The sequence below is a fragment of the Anolis sagrei genome, chromosome 12 (assembly GCF_037176765.1).
Source record: "Anolis sagrei isolate rAnoSag1 chromosome 12, rAnoSag1.mat, whole genome shotgun sequence".
Classification (NCBI taxonomy): Eukaryota; Metazoa; Chordata; class Lepidosauria; order Squamata; family Dactyloidae; genus Anolis; species Anolis sagrei.
Window position 1 is genome coordinate 13,741,204 of NC_090032.1, and position 21,329 is coordinate 13,762,532.

The following is a 21,329-nucleotide window of genomic DNA, read 5'->3' on the forward strand; positions in this document are numbered from 1 at the left end:
GATAGCCAATAGTCCAGAGGACAGGAGCAGAATTCAAAACGATCTTGACAGATTAGAGAGATGATGGGCCAAAACTAACAAAATGAAGTTCAACAGTGACAAATGCAAGATACTCCACTTTGGCAGAAAAAATGAAATGCAAAGATACAGAATGGGGGACGCCTGGCTCGAGAGCAGTACGTGTGAAAAAGATCTTGGAGTCCTCGTGGACAACAAGTTAAACATGAGCCAACAATGTGAAGCCACAGGGAGGAGGGAGCAAGCTTGTTTTCTGCTTCCTTGGAGACTAGGACGCAATGGAACAATGGCTTCAAACTACAAGAGAGGAGATTCCATCTGAACATGAGGAAGAACTTCCTGACTGTGAGAGCCGTTCAGCAGTGGAACTCTCTGCCCCGGAGTGTGGTGGAGGCTCCTTCTTTGGAAGCTTTTAAGCAGAGGCTGGATGGCCATTTGTCAGGGGTGATTTGAATGCAATATTCCTGCTTCTTGGCAGAATGGGGTTGGACTGGATGGCCCAAGAGGTCTCTTCCAACTCTTTGATTCTATGATTCTATGACTGCATAATAATAATATACCGTATATACCCGAGTATAAGCCGACCCGAATATAAGCTGAGGCACCAAATTTTACAAAAAACCCTGGGAAAATGTATTGACTCGAGTATAAGCCAAGGGTGGGAAATGCAAAATAAAAATAGATACAATACAATTACATTAATTGAGGCATCAGTAGGTTAAACGTTTCGAATATTTACATAAAACTATAATTTAAGATAAGACTGTGGAACTCTGAATCAACCATTATTCTAATCTTCTTCAATGTAAATGTGCTTGCATATCCTTCCAATAAAAATAGAGTAAAATAATAAATGTTATAATACTAATAATATAGTAAAATAATAAATGTAATAATAAAAACAATAATAAAGTAGAATGATCAATATAACAACAACAATAACAATAAATTTATTATGTATTTCTAACGGAGTAAAATAATAAATAACCTTGACTCAAATATAAGCAGAGGGGGACTTTTTCAGCCTAAAAAAAGGGCTGAAAAACTAGGCTTATACTCGAGTATATACAGTAATAATTATAATAATAATAACTTTTTTTTGTCGTGTCAGGAGTGACTTGAGAAACTGCAAGTCGCTTCTGGTGTGAGAGAATTGGCCATCTGCAAGGACATTGCCCAGGGGACGGCAGGATGTTTTGATGTTTTTATCATCCTTGTGGGAGGTTCTGTTCCAGCAGAAACCAGCCATCCCCTCCCCAATGCCAGAGATACAGCTTAATGGTGTAACATTAGAAAATGTTGATCATTTCCGCTACCTTGGCAGCCACATCTTCACCAAAGTCAACATCGACACCGAAATACAACACCGGCTGAGCTCTGCGAGCGCAGCATTTTTCCGAATCATAGAATCATAGAATCATAGAATCAAAGAGTTGGAAGAGACCTCATGGGCCATCCAGTCCAACCCCCTGCCAAGAAGCAGGAATATTGCATTCAAATCACCCCTGACAAATGGCCATCCAGCCTCTGCTTAAAAGCTTCCAAAGAAGGAGCCTCCACCACACTCTGGGGCAGAGAGTTCCACTGCTGAACGGCTCTCACAGTCAGGAAGTTCTTCCTAATGTTCAGATGGAATCTCCTCTCTTGTAGTTTGAAGCCATTGTTCCGCGTCCTAGTCTCCAAGGAAGCAGAAAACAAGCTTGCTCCCTCCTCCCTGTGGCTTCCTCTCACATATTTATACATGGCTATCATATCTCCTCTCAGCCTTCTCTTCTTCAGGCTAAACATGCCCAGTTCCCTAAGCCGCTCCTCATAGGGCTTGTTCTCCAGACCCTTGATCATTTTAGTCGCCCTCCTCTGGACACATTCCAGCTTGTCAATATCTCTCTTGAATTGTAGTGCCCAGAACTGGACACAATATTCCAGGTGTGGTCTAACCAAAGCAGAATAGAGGGGTAGCATGACTTCCTTAGATCTAGACACTAGACTCCTATTGATGCAGGCCAAAATCCCATTGGCTTTTTTTGCCGCCACATCACATTGTTGGCTCATGTTTAACTTGTTGTCCACGAGGACTCCAAGATCTTTTTCACACGTACTGCTCCCGAGCCAGGATTGTCCCCCATTCTGTATCTTTGCATTTCATTTTTTCTGCCAAAGTGGAGTATCTTGCATTTGTCACTGTTGAACTTCATTTTGTTAGTTTTGGCCCATCATCTCTCTAATCTGTCAAGATCGTTTTGAATTCTGCTCCTGTCCTCTGGACTATTGGCTATCCCTCCCAATTTGGTGTCATCTGCAAACTTGATGCCAGCCACATGACCTTGGAGGTGTCTACGGACAACGCTGGCTCTTTGGCTTACAAATGGAGATGAGAACCACCCCCCAGAGTTGGACACAACTAGATTGAATGTCACCTTTACCTTTATATTTTACACAGCAGCCAATTACATGCCAAGAAAGAGAATTCCCAACGAAGACAAATGAGACATTTTTCTTTTCAAGGAGGCAATGATCCCCCCGCGGCATGATTTTAATGGAATTCCAAGTTGCCACAGCCCTTGCCTTCATCGTCATTGTTGGAAAGCCATGTGTCCCAGTGCTTCCCATTCACCATGGCTCTGAATTTCAAAGCACTGATACAGAAACAGTGATTCCCAAACCCATGCAGAAATACTGCGGTCAGCGGCTCCCTAGGAAACAAAGGCATCCATTCCTCTGTGACGGGGGCCACTACAACCTGCTTCACAATCCCTGATGTGGAGTGAATGCCTGAGACATGATCCACAGCCATGTTTGGGGGGCAACGGGTATCCTCCGATGTCAATACCAAAAAAATAAAGGGAGGGGATTGCTGAGCCTCCTTAAGGCAAGGATGCAGCAAGGAAACACTCTCAGACACAAGGTACAGCGGGCCTCAAATCGCCACCGCTCGGCTGCAGAACACTTTGGGGGCGCACGGCCCCAATGCGCCCGCACACATGTACACACATGCCGCCGGGCCCCTTCCACCCAGAAGTGCCACCGACATTTAATCCCAAGGTCTCCCTCCTGGACGAGGCAAGCTCCCAAAGCGCTCATCAGCCCACGATGATGCTGAAACCGCAATGGAACCGGTGTTTCCAGTGGTTGAGGAAGGCACCCAAGGCCAAAGTGACAGGCAGCGGGGGCAGCTTCTTCTCCAGGATGGCCCCCACACACCAGCTACTGTCCAGGAAGCCTGGAAAGGGAGAAAAGGAAAAGGTTCAGAAAGCAACCATAGTCATGATAATATTTGACCTGTTTGAGAGAGTCCTCAGTGTGAGAAGGGTGCAGTGGGAGAAAGGCCTCAGTGTGAGGTATGCCTCAGTATGAGAAGGCCTCAGTATTAGTTCGCCTCAGTGTAAGAAAGATGTCTGTCTGAGAGAGCCCTCAGTGTGTGAGAAGGCTGCAGGGGGAGAAAGACCTCAGTGTGAGGTAAGCCTCAACGTTAGTAGGTCTCAGTATGAGAAGGCTTCAGTGTTAGTTCACCTCAGTGTGAGGAAGGCGTCTGTCTGAGAGAATCCTCAATGTGAGAACGCTGCAGTGGGAGAAAGGCCTCAGTGTTAGGTAGGCCTCTGTGTTACTAGGCCTCAGTATGAGAAGGCCTCAATCTTAGTTTGCCTCAGTGTGAGAAATGTGTCTGTCTGAGAGAGCCTTCAGTTTGAGAAGGCTGCAGTGGGAGAAAGGTCTCAGTGTTAGTAGGCCCCAGTATGAGAAGGCCCCAGTGTTAGTTCGGTTCAGTGTGAGAAATGCAATATTCTTTGAATGCAATATTCTTGCTTCTTGGCAGGGGGTTGGACTGGATGGCCCATGAGGTCTCTTCCAACTCTATGATTATATGAAATGTGTCTGTTTGAGAGAGTCCTCAGCGTGAGAACAGTGCAGAGGGAGAAAGGCCTCAGTGTGAGGTAGGTTTCAACGTTAGTAGGCCTCAGTATGAGAAGGCTTCAGTGTTAGTTCACCTCAGTGTGAGAAAGGTGTCATCTGAGAGAGTCCTCAGTGTGAGAACGCTGCAGTGGGAGAAAGGCCTCAGTGTGAGGTATGCCTCAGTATGAGAAGACCTCAGTATTAGTTCGCCTCAGTGTAAGAAAGATGTCTGTCTGAGAGAGTCCTCAGCGTGAGAACGGTGCAGGGGGAGAAAGACCTCAGTGTGAGGTAAGCCTCAACGTTAGTAGGTCTCAGTACAAAAACGCTTCAGTGTTAGTTCACCTCAGTGTGAGGAAGGCGTCTGTCTGAGAGAATCCTCAATGTGAGAACGCTGCAGTGGGAGAAAGGCCTCAGTGTGAGGTATGCCTCAGTATGAGAAGGCCTCAGTATTAGTTCGCCTCAGTGTAAGAAAGATGTCTGTCTGAGAGAACCCTCAGTGTGTGAGAAGGCTGCAGGGGGAGAAAGACCTCAGTGTGAGGTAAGCCTCAACGTTAGTAGGTCTCAGTATGAGAAGGCTTCAGTGTTAGTTCACCTCAGTGTGAGGAAGGCATCTGTCTGAGAGAGTCCTCAATGTGAGAACGCTGCAGTGTGAGGTATGCCTCAGTGTGAGGTATGCCTCAGTATGAGAAGGCCTCAGTATTAGTTCGCCTCAGTGTAAGAAAGATGTCTGTCTGAGAGAGCCCTCAGTGTGTGAGAAGGCTGCAGGGGGAGAAAGACCTCAGTGTGAGGTAAGCCTCAACGTTAGTAGGTCTCGGTACAAGAAGGCTTCAGTGTTAGTTCACCTCAGTGTGAGGAAGGCGTCTGTCTGAGACAGTCCTCAATGTGAGAACGCTGCAGTGGGAGAAAGGCCTCAGTGTTAGGTAGGCCTCTGTGTTATTAGGCCTCAGTATGAGAAGGCCTCAATGTTACGTTTGCCTCAGTGTGAGAAATGTGTCTGTCTGAGAGAGCTTTCAGTTTGAGAAGGCTACAGTGGGAGAAAGGCCTCAGTGTTAGTAAGCCCCAGTATGAGAAGGCCCCAGTGTTAGTTCGCTTCAGTGTGAGAAATGCAATATTCTTTGAATGCAATATTCCTGCTTCTTGGCAGGGGGTTGGACTGGATGGCCCATGAGGTCTCTTCCAACTCTATGATTCTATGAAATGTGTCTGTTTGAGAGAGTCCTGAGTGTGAGAAGGGTGCAGTGGGAGAAAGGCCTCAGTGTGAGGTAGGTTTCAACGTTAGTAGGCCGCATCTCCGTTTATGAACCCACGCGCTCCCTTCGTTCATCCGGAGAGGCCCTGCTCGCGATCCCACCTGCGTCGCAGGCGCGTTTGGTGGGGACGAGAGACAGGGCCTTCTCTGTGGTTGCCCCCCGACTCTGGAACACCCTCCCCAAAGACATTAGACTAGCACCCTTGTTGGCAGTCTTTAGGAAGAATCTGAAGACCTGGCTGTTCCAATGTGCCTTTCCGGAATAGGATAATCTCCAACACTACGTCCCAGAAGCACTTTATTAGAGTTTAAGACTCTGCACGTTGCACTTGCCCAGAAATCCAACATACCACCTGCCACACCCAGCACTTTTTAACTTGTACCCATCACTGGCCCGGCCCTGGTTTTTTATTGCGTAATGATGTAATGTTTTGTTATTGCTTATGTTTTTAATTTGCTTTAAATTGTATTGTTATTGTTTTGCTGTTGTTGTGTTGAGGCCTTGGCCTTTGTAAGCCGCATCGAGTCCTGCGGGAGATGCTAGCGGGATACAAATAAAGTGTATAATTTAAAGCCCATCCGTGGCTCCTTCGAAGGAAACGGCTACCATTGCTGCTCACTTACCTCTGAAAACCATGTTGGTCTTGGGCAGTGTGAGCTGATAACCAAAGGCAAAACTCGTGTCCTGCAGTCGAGTGTTTGCCTCAAATTCCACCCCAACCTGGATCTACAAAGGGGAGGGACAAAGATGTTGGGTGAAAAAACTAAGGAAAGTTGGGAAGCGGGGAGAAGCACACTTTTGGTTTTGGACTCACCTGGTCATTGGCCCGATGGTAGTAGCTGGCGTGGGCCCCACCGTAGCCAAGGTTAAGGGTGGCTATCCATTTGAGAGCTAAAGGGGTGGAAGCAGGAGGGGAATTATTTATTTATTTACTTTGCTTATATACCGCTGTATCTCAAGCCCGAAGGCGACTCACAGCGGTTCACAAACAGTAAAAACAGTAGAAACAGCAGTGGTTCCATACAACATATAACAATTGACTTAACACATTATCCATAAATTACCAATAAGCAATTACAATGTACAATTATTACAAAAAACAACCGTACCCAATCTTCTCATCATCCAAGCGTAGTCCAGGTTCGTCGTCCATTGTTCCATTCCTATGTTCCATTACCAGATTGCACTAAATTACTCAAACGCCTGCACAAACATCCAGGTCTTCACCTTTTTGCGGAATACCATTAGAGATGGTGCTAGTCTAATGTCCGTAGGAAGGGCGTTCCACAGCCGAGGAGCCACCACCGAGAAGGCCCTATCTCTCGTCCCCGCCAGCCGAGCTTGAGAAGCAAGCGGGATCGAGAGCAGGGTCTCTCCGGAAGATCTCAAAGTCCTGGTGGGTTCATAGGCAGAGATGTGGTTGGATAGGTAGCTTGGGCCGGAACCGTTTAGGGCTTTAAAGGCCAACGCCAGCACTTTGAATTCAGCCCGGTAGCAGATCGGTAGCCAGTGGAGTTGGCGCAACAGGGGGGTTGTATGCTCCCTGCGCTCCGCTCCTGTTAAAATCATGGCTGCCGAGCGTTGGACTAGTTGGAGCTTCCGAGCTGTCTTCAAAGGCAACCCCACGTAGAGAGCATTGCAGTAGTCTAAACGGGATGTAACCAGAGCGTGGACTACCGTGGCCAAGTCAGACTTCCCAAGGTGGGTATAAACCATTTCTTCCAGATGTTTCATAGATGTATGCCAAACCCCAAAAAATTAGGACTAATGTATAAAAAATATGAAGAAAAATTGTTGGAAGTGTCATGACCTCGATGGTAGTTTCTTCCATATGTGGTGGACATGTAAAGAAGCTCAAAAATATTGGAAGGACATACACGAAGAATCCCAAAAAATATTGGGAATATTATTCCCAAGAAAACCAGAGTACTATTTATTAAATATTACTGACTCAGATCTTACTTTGGACCAAAACAAAGATATTTTATTTACCTATATTTCAACTGCAGCAAGAATATCACATGCGAAACTTTGGAAAACGGACAAAACTCTGGAAGTAGACGTTTGGATAAATAAAATACAAGAAATTAGAGACATGGACAAACTAACTTTTTTTTAAAGAAAATTTCAGGAACGCCAATAAAAGGGACAGATTGGTCGTCCTTTGAGAAATATGTGAAAGAGAAGAGACAGAGTGACAGTATTTAGCAACGTGTTTTTGTGGGGTTCTTTTTTTTTCCCTATCAGTTTATGATTTTATTATCTTTAATACATTTATCTCTGTCTTTTTCCTTGTTTATGATTGAAAAGGAGTTTTTAGAGAGAAATGAAAAGTAATAAAAATAGTTAAATAAGTAATTATGTAATTTAGGCGGATACAGATTGGAAGTCAAAGGAGCTTTTTTTTCATATCTCCACTTACTCTTAATATATTCCTACTTTCCTATAAATTTGGTGTTCTCCCACTTTCTATGTAAATTTCAACAAAATGTTCATATTTCTTTGTGTGTGTATAATATAATAAAAATCTTTAAAAAACCAAAAACAATTTCTTCCAGAAAGAGAAGAAAGGCATTTTTTCCCAACTAGGTTTTAGATCGCACATTTAAAACTCAGAGATGTGATGCAAAATACACTATAAATCCCAGCAACTACAACTCCCAAATGACAAAATCAATCCACGCCAACCCCACCATTATTCAAATTTGGGCATATTGGGCATTTGTGCCAAATTTGGTCCAGTGAATGAAAATACATCCTGCATATCAGATATCTACATGATAATTCATAACAGTAGCAAAATTAACAGTTGTTAAGCAGCAACGAAAATAATGTTATGGTTGGTGGTCACCATAACAAGCGGAAGTTTCGTGGCATTAGGAAGGTTGAGAAACACTGAATTAGATGCAAAACCTTTCAGTATGTTCAGTTCTTGTAGGTTTTTTTCGGGCTATATGGCCATGTTCTAGAGGCATTTCTCCTGACGTTTCGCCTGCATCTATGGCAAGCATCCCCAGAGGTTTGCATGCTGCAAGTCGTCTCTGGTTGCTTCTGGATCGAGAGAATCGGCCGTCTACAAAGACGTTGCCCACTGCTTAGCCGGTATTGCACCACCTGACATCCGCCGGGAAGTAGCAGCCAATAGTGAAAGGACCAAGGCAGAGACATCTCCAGCTCATCCCCTGTTTGGGTATCAGCCAGCACGTCAACGACTTAAATCTAGACATAGTTTTCTTAGATCTACAGAGACACTCGCTGGAACACCCCAGCAAGCGAGAGTCCAAAAGTGGCAGGCCCAAACCCAGCACCTCAATTCATGGGTGATACCAGATGAGAGACTCCCCCCTGGGCACACAGAAGACTGGGAGACTTGGAAGGCGCTGAACAGACTGCGTTCTGGCACCACGAGATGCAGAGCCAACCTTCAGAAATGGGGCTACAGGGTGGAATCCTCGGCATGCGAGTGCGGAGAAGAGCAAACCACTGACCACCTGCTGCAATGCACCCTGAGCCCTGCCACATGCACGATGGAGGACCTTCTTGCGGCAACCCCAGAGGCACTCCAAGTGGCCAGATACTGGTCAAAGGACATTTAACCAAATACCAAATTTGCAAAATCTGTGTGTTTTTTTCCTTTTTCTTTTTAATCTGTGTGTTTGTTTTGCTCTGTTAGAATTGTAATACAATGGTTGCTGATGACACGATAAATAAATAAATAAATAAATCCCCAGAGGTGAGGTCTTTCAGTATGTTCATTTTTTATGCGAAAGCTCTTTCAGTTGTGATTTTAATGGAACCTTTAGGAAAGATCTCTACAGATACTGACAAAAGGAGTCTGTGGGAAGGAGAACGGTTCTCTTTTAAGAGCTTTCAATCCAGTTCTACAGCAAATGGGACCAACCTGTGTATTTCCCAGCCAAGGTGACAATGGCTCCCTCTTCTCCCAGTCGCCGATGGTAGACCATTTCGCCTCCCAGGACCAGCCGTGACGTGACGCTCTGCAGGAAGTGCGCAACTACAATAACTGAGGAGAGGAATACATTCAGTTCATTCTCCCAAAGGCAGTCCTGTGTTTTCTTCATTCTCTTAAAATAGAATACACTATGTAACACGATTTTTGTTCCTGGGTTATAAATGTAATTTCGTAATTGGTTCTATCATAAAAACATGGAAAAAGTTTATTAAACTGCAAAATGAATATTTCATCGGGTCTCAAACTCAATACAGTTTGTGGCAGCCACAAAAATGAACAATTAAAGAGGAAATAACAATTTCAAACTAGGAATTTTATTTTCAGATTTTGTTACATAGTGATATCATAGAATCATAGAACAGAATCATAGAATCAAAGAGTTGGAAGAGACCTCCTGGGCCATCCAGTCCAACCCCATTCTGCCAAGAAGCAGGAATATTGCATTCAAAGCACCCTTGACAGATGGCCATCCAGCCTCTGTTTAAAAGCTTCCAAAGAAGGAGCCTCCACCACACTCCGGGGCAGAGAGTTCCACTGCTGAATGGCTCTCACAGTCAGGATGTTCTTTCTCATGTTCAGATGGAATCTCCTTTCTTGTAGTGTGAAGCTATTGCTCCATTGTGTCCTAGTCTCCAAGGAAGCAGAAAACAAACTTGCTCCCTCCTCCCTGTCGCTTCCTCTCACATATTTATACATGGTTATCATATCTCCTCCCAGCCTTCTCTTCTTCAGGCTAAACATGCCCAGCTCCTTAAGCCGCTCCTCATAGGGCTTGTTCTCCAGATCCTTGATCATTTTAGTCGCCCTCCTCTGGACACATTCCAGCTTGTCAATATCTCTCTTGAATTATGGTGCCCAGAATTGGACACAATATTCCAGATGTGGTCTAACCAAGGCGGAATAGAGCATGGGAAGCATGACTTCCCTAGATCTAGACACAATGCTCCTATTGATGCAGGCTTTATTTGCTGCCACATCACATTGTTGTCCACGAGCACTCTAAGATCTTTTTCACACGTCCTGCTCTCGAGCCAGGCATTGTCCCCCATTCCGTATCATTGCATTTCATTTTTCCTGCCAAAGTGGAGTATCTTGCATTGTCCCTGTTGAACTTCATTTTGTTAGTTTTGGCCAATCATCTCTCTAATCTGTCAAGATCGTTTTGAATCCTGCTCCTGTCCTCTGGAGTATTGGCTATCCCTCCCAATTTGGTGTCGTTTGCAAACTTGATGATCCTGCCTTCTAGCCCTTCATCAAAGTCATTAATAAGGCTGTTGATCAGGACTAGGCCCAGGACGGAACCCTGCTTGTGGCACTCCGCTCGTCACTTCTTTCCAGGATGAAGAGGAAGCTTTGGGGAGATGCCGCAGGTTCGAATCCGGGGAGAGGTGGATGAGCTCCCTCTATCAGCTCCAGCTCCTCATGCGGGGACATGAGAGAAGCCTCCCACAAAGATGATACAAACATCAAATCTTCCAGGTGTCCCCTGGGCAACGTCCTTGCAGACGGCCAATTCTCTCACACCAGGAGTCACTCCTGACACGACAAAAAAAAAAAAAAAAAACCCTCTGGGTTTGTCCATTTAACCAATTGCAGATCCACCTCACCATAGTTTTGCCTAGCCCACATTGGACTAGTTTGTTTGCCAGACGAGGAAGGAAGGAAGGAAAGAGGGAGTGAAGGAAGGGGGGAAGATGTAGAGAAAGAGGGAGGAAAGGAAAGAAGGAAAGGGAGAAGGAAGCATGGAAGCAAAGAGAGAAGAAAGGAAGGAAAGAGGTAGAGAAGGAAGAACGGAGAGAAAGAGGGAGGAAAAGAAAAAGGGGGAAGGAAGGAAAGTTAGAGAAGGAAGGAAAGAGAGAAGGAAAGAAAAAAGGGAAAGAGGGAAGGAAAGAGGGAGCGAAGGAAGTGGGGAAGATGTAGAGTAAGAGGGAGGGAAGGAAAGAAGGAAAGAGAAGGAAGAAAAGAGAGACAGCAGAAGAGAAAGAAAAAGGGGGAAGGAAGGAAAGAGATAGAGAAGGAAAAAAGAACGGAAGGAAAGATGGGAAGGAAGGAAGGAAAGAGGGAGAGAAGGGAGGGAAAGAAGGAGAGAAAGAGGGAAGGTCGGCCACAGCAATGCATGGTGGGTACAGATAGTTTTTAATAAATCCATGTTGACTTTTTGATAAAGCCAAGAGTTGTTCAACAGTGGAACTCTCTTCCTTGGAGTCTGGTGGAAGCCCCTTCATTGGAGACTTCTAAACAGAGGTTGGATGGCTATCAGTCAGGGGATCTTTGACTGTGATTTTCCTGCATAGCAGGGGTTTGGACTACATTCCCCAGTGGTCTCTTCCAACACTATTATTCTATGATTCTATGAATGGAGAGCATGACAGACACAATTACAACTCCTACAAGAGATTGATCTTCCATGTTGGCAGTCACTCACTCACTCGACTCGCTGATCAAGTTGGGGTTTCCCAGCGTCAAGGTGGCTGTGTAGTCATCTCCGCGGTATTCCGTATCAAACTGCCACGTCACAAATTTGGACTGCTGAGTCTGAAAACATTCATAAATGGGGGCAAACATTCAGCATGGATGTACTTACAATAGATTTACAACTCAGTGTTCAGAGATGCTTCTATGACCAGACTGCACCACTTCATGAAAGCGCTATACAACTGATCAGCCTGCCATGCAACAACCGCACGAGAGACATTACCTGGAACACAGCCTTGGTTCGGATTTGCTCTGCAAGAAGGTAGAGCACTTGAGCATTGAGGCTCCCAGTGTTGTTAATATCCCCGACGAGTGTTGGAAAGGTCTGCATTGGAAAGAGCGAGGAAAACATAATGAACAAGAAAGCCAGATCCAAGAGCACCTGGTGCTACCATTTTGAGTGAGACAATGCCAAAAATATACCATCAGAAGTATTTGGAGCAGGAGAAAGAAAGGCAAAAAGAGCACACTTTGCTTTCTATAAGCAAAAAGATTACAAAGGGCCTTGAAGGTTTTGCATAATAATAATGAATCCACCAATTAATCAATCATTATTATTATTGTTCTTGTTGTTTTCTTACCCGCCTCTCCTTGTGGCTCGAGGTGAGTCACAGCACAAACATTACAAAAATTCTAAAAACACACCTACTAATCAAGGTGGCCAAGTGCAACATTCACACCTGCCTCCAACAGACAAGAGCTCTTTCTCCCAACCTGGGCATTCCACAGACATTTCAATATACCTCACAACCTCTGAGGATGCCTGTTGCTTCAGACCTGGCCATGGCACCGAGACGACTTTGGTCGCCTTGGTGGATGACCTCCGTAGGGAGCTGGACAGGGGGAGTATGACCCTTTTGGTTCTCTTGGACATCTCAGCGGCTTTCGATACCATCAATCATGGTATCCTTCTGGGACGACTCTCTGGGATGGGCCTTGGAGGTACGGCTTTGTCGTGGCTCTGGTCCTTCCTGGTGGGTCGATCCCAGATGGTGGAGTTGGGTGACACCTGCTCGGACCCCTGGCCTTTGACCTGTGGGGTCCCGCAAGGTTCCATTCTGTCTCCCATGCTTTTTAACATCTACATGAAACCGCTGGGAGAGATCATCCAGAGTTTTGGAGTTGGGTGCCATCTCTACGCAGATGACACACACTCTACTACTCTTTTCCACCTAATTCCAAGGAAGCCCCTCGGGTGCTGGACGAGTGACTGACCGCTGTGGATGTCTGGATGAGGAGGAACAAGCTGAGGATCAATCCCGACAAGACAGAGGTCCTCCTGGTCGATCGTAAACCGCATCGGGGTATAGGGTGGCAACCTGTGCTGGATGGGGTTGCACTCCCCCTGAAGTCACAGGTCTGCAGTTTGGGGGTCCTCCTGGATTCATCACTTACGCTTGAGGCTCAGGCGTCAGTGGTGGCCGGGAGGGCCTTTGCACAATTAAGACTCGTGCGCCAACTGCGACCGTACCTCGTGAAGGCAGATCTGGCCAGGGTGGTCCATGCCTTAGTCACCTCTAGACTGGATTACTGTAATGCACTCTACATGGGGCTGCCCTTGAAAACAGCCCAGAAATTCCAGATGGTCCAATGGGCGGCAGCCAGGTTGTTAACCGGGGCTCCTTACAGGGAGCGGTCAACCCTCCTGTTTAAGGAGCTCCACTGGCTGCCATTCATTTTCCAGACCCAATTCAAGGTGCAGGTTCTCACCTACAAAGCCGTGAACAGTTTGGGACCTGCCTACCTTCATGACCGCATCTCTGTATACAAACCCACACTATCTCTTCAGTCATCAGGAGAGGCCCTGCTCACGCTCCCACCTGCATCGCAAACGCAATTGGTGGGGATCAGAGAGAGGGCCTTTTCGGTGGTGACCCCTCGACTCTGGAACTCACTTCCTAAGAACATCAGGCATGCCCCAACTCTGGCAGTCTTTAGGAGGAGCTTGAAGACATGGTTGTTCCAGTGTGCCTTCCCGGAATAATGATCCCACAGCACTTTGTCCTCCAAAGCACTTTATATTGTTTTAGGTCTGCTTGTATGTTTCCACAAATTGCCCCATCACTTTTTCGCCCATGTCCAGCATTATTTTAATTTTAGTTACATTTGGCCTACCCATAGATTTTAAAGTGTGTTGTCCTATTGATAATGCTTATGTTATTGCTTTATTGTTTTGTCGTTTTTAAATTGCTCGTATTGTTGTTGTTATTGCTTGTATTGTTGTATTTTGGGCTCGGCCTCATGTAAGCCACGCCGAGTCCCCTGGGGAGATGGTAGCAGAGTATAAATAAAGTGTTGTTGTTGTTGTTATTATTATTGTAGATGTGGACGAAACCTCAGGAAAGAATGCTTCTGAACATGGCCATACAGCCAGGAAAACTTACAGCAATGCAGTGATTCTGACCATGAAAGCCTTCGACAAGACAATCAGAATTATTTGTTACATCACATCCAGCACTTCAAAAAGCCTGGAGGCATTATATACGATCTGGGCATTCACAAGGGCATCACCAGGCACATTTCCTCTAGTAAGCAAAGGTGATACAAATCATCCTCAGGCATGAATACTGCAACTCCCAGTTTCCTCCTTCTCCATTCTATCCTTACCTCCGTTGGGCCTAGCTGCTGGTCCCCAACATACGTTGCACTGAAGTGGTAACTTGACTGACCAATTGTGCTCATATGGATAGTGTGGGTCACCTGGAGAAAGATGACAAACAATGGCATTCAGCAGCCAAGACTTTTTTCTAAGAAGTCCATCCTCCTCTTCTTTTATTTATTTATTTATTATTCAAACTTATATGCCACGGCTTACAAGAACAGGCTAAAATCTAACACAATTTAAAAACAATTTAAAACAATTTAAAAACAGCAATATCAAAGATCAAAGGCCTGTCGAAACAGATATGTCTTACATGCCCTGCGGAAAGCTGATTAAGTCTCGCAAGGCACGGACTTCAGGTGGCAGAGTATTCCAGAGTGATGGTGCCACTGCTGTGAAGGCTCTGCGTCTGGTTGCTGTTAGACGCAAGGTCTTGACACTGGGAATTTCCAATAAATCTTGGTCCTCAGAATGGAGGGATCTCTGGGGTTGGTAGGGGGTGAGGCGGTCCCTCAGGTACATCGGCCCCAGACCATGGAAGGCCTTAAAGGTGAGTACCATCACTTTGAAAGTGATCCGGTGCTCAATTGGTAACCAATGCAGCTGTAGTAAGATTGGGGTTATGTGGCATCTCATCTCATTGTGCGCCAGCTGCGCCCGTACCTTGGGAAGTCGGATCTGGCCACGGTGGCCCACGCTCTTGTCACATCCCGATTGGATTACTACAACGCACTCTACGTGGGGTTACCTTTGAAGACTGCTCGGAAACTCCAACTAGTCCAGCGGGAGGCAGCCAGATTGCTCACCGGAGCGGCATACAGGGAGCATACCACCCCTCTGTTGGGTCAGCTCCACTGGCTGCCGATCCAATTCCAAGCACAATTCCAAGCACAATTGACCTACAAAACCCTATAAGGTTCTGGCCCAGTGTATCTGTCTGAACGGATCTCCCTCTATGTCCCACCTCGGAGTCTAAGATCTTCTGGGGAGGCCCTGCTCTCAACCCCGCCTCTATCACAAGTGAGGCTGGCGGGGACGAGGAGCAGGGCCTTCTCGGTAGTGGCCCCTCACCTATGGAACTCTCTCCCCGGGGAGATTAGATCAGAGACTTCTCTTTTGTCATTCAGAAAAAAATTGAAGACCTGGATGTGGGACCAGGCTTTTGGACATTCTGGCAGCTAAAGGAAAGACCTTGTTGATGGGCAGGAATTGACAGAACGGAATGGATTTATGGAACTCTGAACACCGACCATGAGATTGTTTACTATTGTGTTATGTACTGATGATTTTAACCTGTTAACTGTTTGATTCCTTTTATGTATGTATTTTTGACACAGCCATCGAATTGTGCCTTCCTTTGTAAGTCACCCTGAGTCCCCCCTTGGGGGTGAGAAGGGCGGGGTATAAGTAACTGAAATAAATAAATAAATAAATTCCTGCAAGAAGCCGAGCAGCTGCATTTTGTACCAGCTTGAGCTTCCAGATCACCAACAGAGGAAGGCCAATGTAGAGGGCATTACAGTAGTCCAGTATAATGCCAAGTTTTTAACTTTGTTTCTGTTTTCTTATATACTTTATAACTGTACCCTCAATTCACTTCTGACATGACAAATACTAGGAATGTGCAATCCATGGTTCTAAATGGTTCTCAAGTACTTACAAAACTAAAGTTTTGTGGTAAAAACTAGGAGGCGCAGGTGCTTTGCTTCTAGTGTTGCTAAAGTTCTGGTGGTCAAAATTTCAGAAATCTATCAAAATTTTCAAAATTTCATTATAAATGGTAGTTACTAATTGGTTCTGTCATAAAAATAATGACAGAACCAATTATAAATAATATAAATATTATAGTATTATTTCATTTATATTTATATTATAAATATAAATGAAATAATAATGAAAGTTTTGAAAGTTTTGTTAGAGTTCCGAAATTTTCACCACCAGAACTTTAGCAACACTGTAGAAGCAAAGCACCAGCGCCCCCTAGTTTTCACCACCAGAGTTTTAGTTTTGTAAGTGCTTTAGAACCATTTAGAAGCATGGATTACACATGCCTAATAAATACATACACCACTTACTCCTGAAGGAGACCACCGGATCACCTTCAAAGTGCCGATTCTTACCTTTAAGGTCTTATATGGCCTGGGGCCGGAGTACCTGAGGGACCGCCTCACCCCCTACCAACCCGCGAGATCACTCAGTTCAGACAATCAGAATCTCCTTGAAGTTCCCATTTTTAGGACCTTTCACCTGATGTCTCCTAGGCGTAGGGCATTCACGGTGGTGGCTCCTTACCTGTGGAATGCCTTGCCAGCGGAAACACGAGCTCTCAGAGATTTACTATCTTTTCGTAGAGCTTGTAAAACTTATTTATTTAGACTGGCATTTGAATCTGGTTGATTGAAATTTTTCTTTGTTTTTAGATGTAATGTATTGCATATGTATGTTGTAAACCGCTCTGAGCCTTCAGGGAGTGGCAGTATATAAATTGGATTAATAAAATAATCTGCCGCTCCATCAGAGTAGCCTAACATCTATATGTTATACAACTTGACCCCAAAATGCTAACATAGTGAACAGCAACAAAGGTACATACCTGAAAATGGCTACTGAAGGATTTGTTTACAATGAGTTTGACTCCTTCCATCTGTTGCGGGAAAACTTCTGGCAGGAGGAAACCAAGAGGAGAAAGAGACTCAGAAGCAGTGCTTAAGTTTGCTCTCATTTCCTTCTAAATTTCTCAGCAGCAACTGGTTTCCCTTTCTTTTTCTGCTGCTCTAGAGATTAAGGGCCAATGGATTCAAATGGCAGGAACAGAGCTACTACCTAAAAATTTGAAAGAACCGCCTGACGATCGGAGATATTTGGCAGTGGAATAAGCTGCCCGGGAGTCCAGAGAAATCTCCTTCACTGGAGGTTTTTACCCACAGGCTGGATGGTCATCTGTTGGGAGGGTTTTGATTGTGTCTTTCTGCCTAGCAAAAGGGAATGGCCCACGGGATGACAGGGGGCATATAACCACAGGAAGGTTTGTCCTAATGTTTAGGTGGAATTTCTTTTCCTGCATCTTGAATCCATGGCTCCATTGTGTCCTAGTCTCCAGACCACCAGCATTGAAGCGATGCTCCTATGCCAGTGGTTCTCAACCTGGGGGTCGGGACCCCTAGGGGGGGTCAAGAGGGGGTGTCAGAGGGGTCACCAAAGACCATCAGAAAACACAGTATTTTTTGTTGGTTATGGGGGTTCTGTGTGGGAAGTTTGCCCCAATTGTCGTTTGTGGGGTTCAGAATGAATCATAGAATCAAAGAGTTGGAAGAGACCTCATGGGTCATCCAGTCCAACCCCCTGCCAAGAAGCATTCAAAGCACCCCTGACAGATGGCCATCCAGCCTTTGTTTAAAAGCTTCCAAAGAAGGAGCCTCCACCACACTCCGAGGCAGAGAGTTCCACTGCTGAACGGCTCTCACAGACAGGAAGTTCTTCCTCATGTTCAGATGGAACCCCCTTTCTTGTAGTTTGAAGCCATTGTTCCGCGTCCTAGTCTCCAAGGAAGCAGAAAACAAGCTTGCTCCCTCCTCCCTGTGGCTTCCCCTCACGTATTTCTACATGACCATCATATCTCCTCTCATCCTTCTCTTCTTCAGGCTAAACATGCCCAGCTCCTTAAGCCGCTCCTCATAGGGTTTGTTCTCCAGACCCTTGATCATTTTAGCTGCCCTCCTCTGGACACATTCCAGCTTGTCAATATCTCTTCTGAATTGTGGTGTCCAGAATTGAACACAATATTCCAGGTGTGGTCTAACCAAAGCAGAATAGAGCATGGGGAGCATGACTTCCCTAGATCTAGACACTAGGCTCTTCTTGATGCAGGCCAAAATCCCATTGGCTTTTTTTGCCGCCCATCACATTGTTGGCTCATGTTTAACTTGTTGTCCACGAGGACTTCAAGATCTCTTTCACACGTACTGCTCTCAAGCCAGGCATTGTCCCCCATTCTATATCTTTGCATTTCGTTTTTCCTGCCAAAGTGGAGTATCTTGCATTTGTCACTGTTGAACTTCATTTTGTTAGTTTCGGCCCATCTCTCTAATCTGTCAAGATCGTTTTGAATCCTGCTCCTGTCCTCTGGAGTAGTCAGTAGTGATGTTCAGCTTGTCTTCTACTAAGACAACTGAGAAGTAATATTGCATATTACCTGTCAAAGGAAGTCTTTGTAAACTTCAAACTGGATGTTATTCTTCTACGGATACAGCCTAGAATTGCATTGGTCTTTTGTGCTGCAGCATCACACTGTGGGCTCATGTTCAGCTTGGGGTAAGTAAGCTCCTTTTCAAAATGGAATTGTTTCCATCTCTCTTTGAGAGTTCTTGGAGAACGGGAGAAGTTCCAGCAGATTGGAGGAGGGCCAAAAGGATGACCCAAACAACTACCGTCCGGTCAGCCTCACGTCGATACCAGGCAAGATTCTGGAAAAGATTGTTAAGGAAGCGGTCTGCAAACACTTAGAAACAAATGCGGTCATCGCTAATAGTCAACATGGATTTATCAAAAACAAGTCATGCCAGACTCATCTGATCTCTTTTTTCGATAGAGTTACAAGCTGGGTAGATGCGGGGAATGATGCCATGGATGTAGCGTACCTGGATTTCAGGAAGGCCTTTGACAAGGTCCCCCATGACCTTCTGGCAAGGAAACTAGTCAGGCAAAACTACGGTGAGGTGGATCTGTAATTGGTTAAATGGACGAACCCAGAGGGTGCTCACCAATGCTTCCTCCTCATCTTGGAAAGAAGTGACAAGTGGAGTGCCGCAGGGTTCCATCCTGGGCCCGGTCCTGTTCAACATCTTTATTAATGACTTAGATGAGGGGTTAGAAGGCAGGATCATCAAGTCTGCAGACGACACCAAATTGGGAGAGCCAATACTCCAGAAGACAGAAGCAGGATTCAAAACGATCTTGACAGATTAGAGAGATGAATGGCCAAAACTAACAAAATGAAGTTCAACAGGGACACATGCAAGAGACTCCACTTAGGCAGCAAAAACGAAATGCAAAGAGACAGAATGGGGGACAATGCCTGGCTCGAGAGCAGTACGTGTGAAAAAGATCTTGGAGTCCTCGTGGATAGGAAGTTAAACATGAGCCAACAATGTGATGTGGCGGCAAAAAAAAAGCCAATGGGATTTTGGCCTGCATCAATAGGAGAATAGTGTCTAGATCTAGGGAAGTCATGCTATCCCTCTATTCCGCTTTGGTTAGACCACATCTGGAATATTGTGTCCAATTCTGGGCACCACAATTCAAGAGAGATATTGACAAGCTGGAATGTGTCCAGAGGAGAGTGACTAAAATGATCAAGGATCTGGAGAACAAGCCCTATGAGGAGCGGCTTAAGGAGCTGGGCATGCTTAGCCTGAAGAAGAGAAGGCTGAGAGGAGATATGATAGCCATGTATAAATATGTGAGAGTTGACAAGCTGGAATGTGTCAAGAGGAGGGCGACTAAAATGATCAAGGGTCTGGAGAACAAGCCCTATGAGGAGCAGCTTAAGGAGCTGGGTATGTTTTAGCCTGAAGAAGAGAAGGCTGAGAGGAGATATGATAGCCATGTATAAATATGTGAGAGGACGCCACAGGGAGGAGGGAGCAAGCTTGTTTACTGCTTCCTTGGAGATGAGGACAAGGAACAATGGCTTCAAACTACAAGAGAGGAGATTCCATGTGAATACGAGGAAGAACTTCCTGACTGTGACAGCCGTTCAGCAGTGGAACTCTCTGCCCCGGAGTGTGGTGGAGGCTCCTTCTTTGGAAGCTTTTAAACAGAGGCTGGATGGCCATCTGTCAAGGATGCTTTGAATGCAATATTCTTGCTTCTTGGCAGAATGGGGTTGGACTGGATGGCCCATGAGGTCTCTTCCAACTCTGATTCTATGGTCCTGCCTTTCATTTTTAAGGCCTAGGGCCCGGCAGGGGCCCGCTTGGGCCTTCCAGGGGGTTTGGACTTCAACTCCCAGAATTCCTAACAGCCTACCGGCTGTTAGGAATTCTGGGAGTTGAAGTCCAACCCCCCTGGAAGGCCCAAGCGGGCCCCTGCCTGGCCCCAAGTGTATCTCCCATCCCTTCTCCCTTCTCCTGGGGCCTTGTGCCCTTGTGCCAGGCGCCCCACTGACCTTTGCACTTGCGGTGGAGCTCGTCGAAGCTTCCCGGGTTGCCTCGGGGCTCCTCCTTCCTGGGGGCGCCCCTCAGGGAGCCCGGCCGGAGGGGCAGCGCGTTCCCCATGGCCGTCCAGCTCAGCCGCTTCGGGCCATCGAGGGGCCTCTCCCTCCTCCTTCTCCCCAAACCCCTCAGAGGCTAAGAAGAGCCCCGGCCGCAGCTGTCTCTCCCCACAAACGCCGCCATGCCCAAGCTCCTTCTCCCGGAAGCAATCCCCTGACCCGGCAACCCGAACGCTTCCTCCAGCGGCCATCTTTGTCATGGGCAAAACTAACCCTGTGTCGCCTGTGTCGAAGCAAGGATTCTGATTGGACGACCTCGACGTCCAATGCCGCCTCGGGATTTTGTCCCACCCCCTCTTCTCTGCGCTGCCATTGGCCGAATGGTTCAACATAGAATGGTAAGAGTTGAGCCAGCCAGTCCCAACTCCCTTCTGCTAGGAAGGGACACAATCAAAGCCCTCCCAAGCGATAGCCATTCAGCCCCATTGAAATCCACAAGCATGTGGACAATTTCAACAGAAAGGAAGAGACCGTGAAAATGAACAAAATCTGGCTACCAGTATTAAAAAACTCTAAAATTACAACAGCAGAGAGGAAACAACCAGGCACATCTTAACACCTCTCAACAGAACATTTTCCCAGGCTCAGCCAGGTCTTCAAATGCTAATGAAGGTGGTCAGTTGAAACATTCACAGCTAGCCCCAGCAGACAAAAGTCCTTTGCCCCACCCCAGTCATTCCACAGATATATAAACCCATTTTCCTACTTCCAACAGACCTCACTACCTCTGAGGATGCTTGCCATAGATGCAGGCGAAACGTCAGGAGAGAATGCCTCTAGAACATGGCCAAATAGCCCGGAAAAACCCACAAGAACCCAGTGATTCCGGCCATAAAAGCCTTCGACTTTAAA

The 21,329-nt window shown here is 46.1% G+C and overlaps 1 protein-coding gene across 1 annotated transcript; it reads right to left on the minus strand.

The window, feature by feature from the left end:
- Positions 1-2,849: 2,849 nt before the first annotated feature.
- On the minus strand, positions 2,850-20,648 carry TOMM40L (translocase of outer mitochondrial membrane 40 like). The gene is made up of 9 exons (XM_067472448.1): positions 20,373-20,648; positions 16,800-16,867; positions 14,212-14,304; positions 11,828-11,929; positions 11,559-11,664; positions 9,058-9,180; positions 5,971-6,047; positions 5,780-5,882; positions 2,850-3,238 (listed from the first exon to the last, which is right to left on the minus strand). Exons 1-9 carry the CDS (start codon positions 20,479-20,481, stop codon positions 3,099-3,101), a joined length of 921 nt encoding a protein of 306 aa, XP_067328549.1. The 5' UTR covers positions 20,482-20,648; the 3' UTR covers positions 2,850-3,098.
- Between the last annotated feature and the right edge of the window lie 681 nt (positions 20,649-21,329).

Bases quoted from the DNA above. Each gene is read 5' to 3' on its own strand.
- TOMM40L (XM_067472448.1), bottom strand. From the start codon at position 20,481: ATGGGGAACGCGCTGCCCCTCCGGCCGGGCTCCCTGAGGGGCGCCCCC. The intron at 14,305-16,799 runs GTATGTACCTTT...ATCTTTCTCCAG, and splicing joins CCTTCAGTAGCCATTTTCAG to GTGACCCACACTATCCATAT. The intron at 3,239-5,779 runs GTAAGTGAGCAG...CTCCCTTTCCAG, and splicing joins GACCAACATGGTTTTCAGAG to GCTTCCTGGACAGTAGCTGG.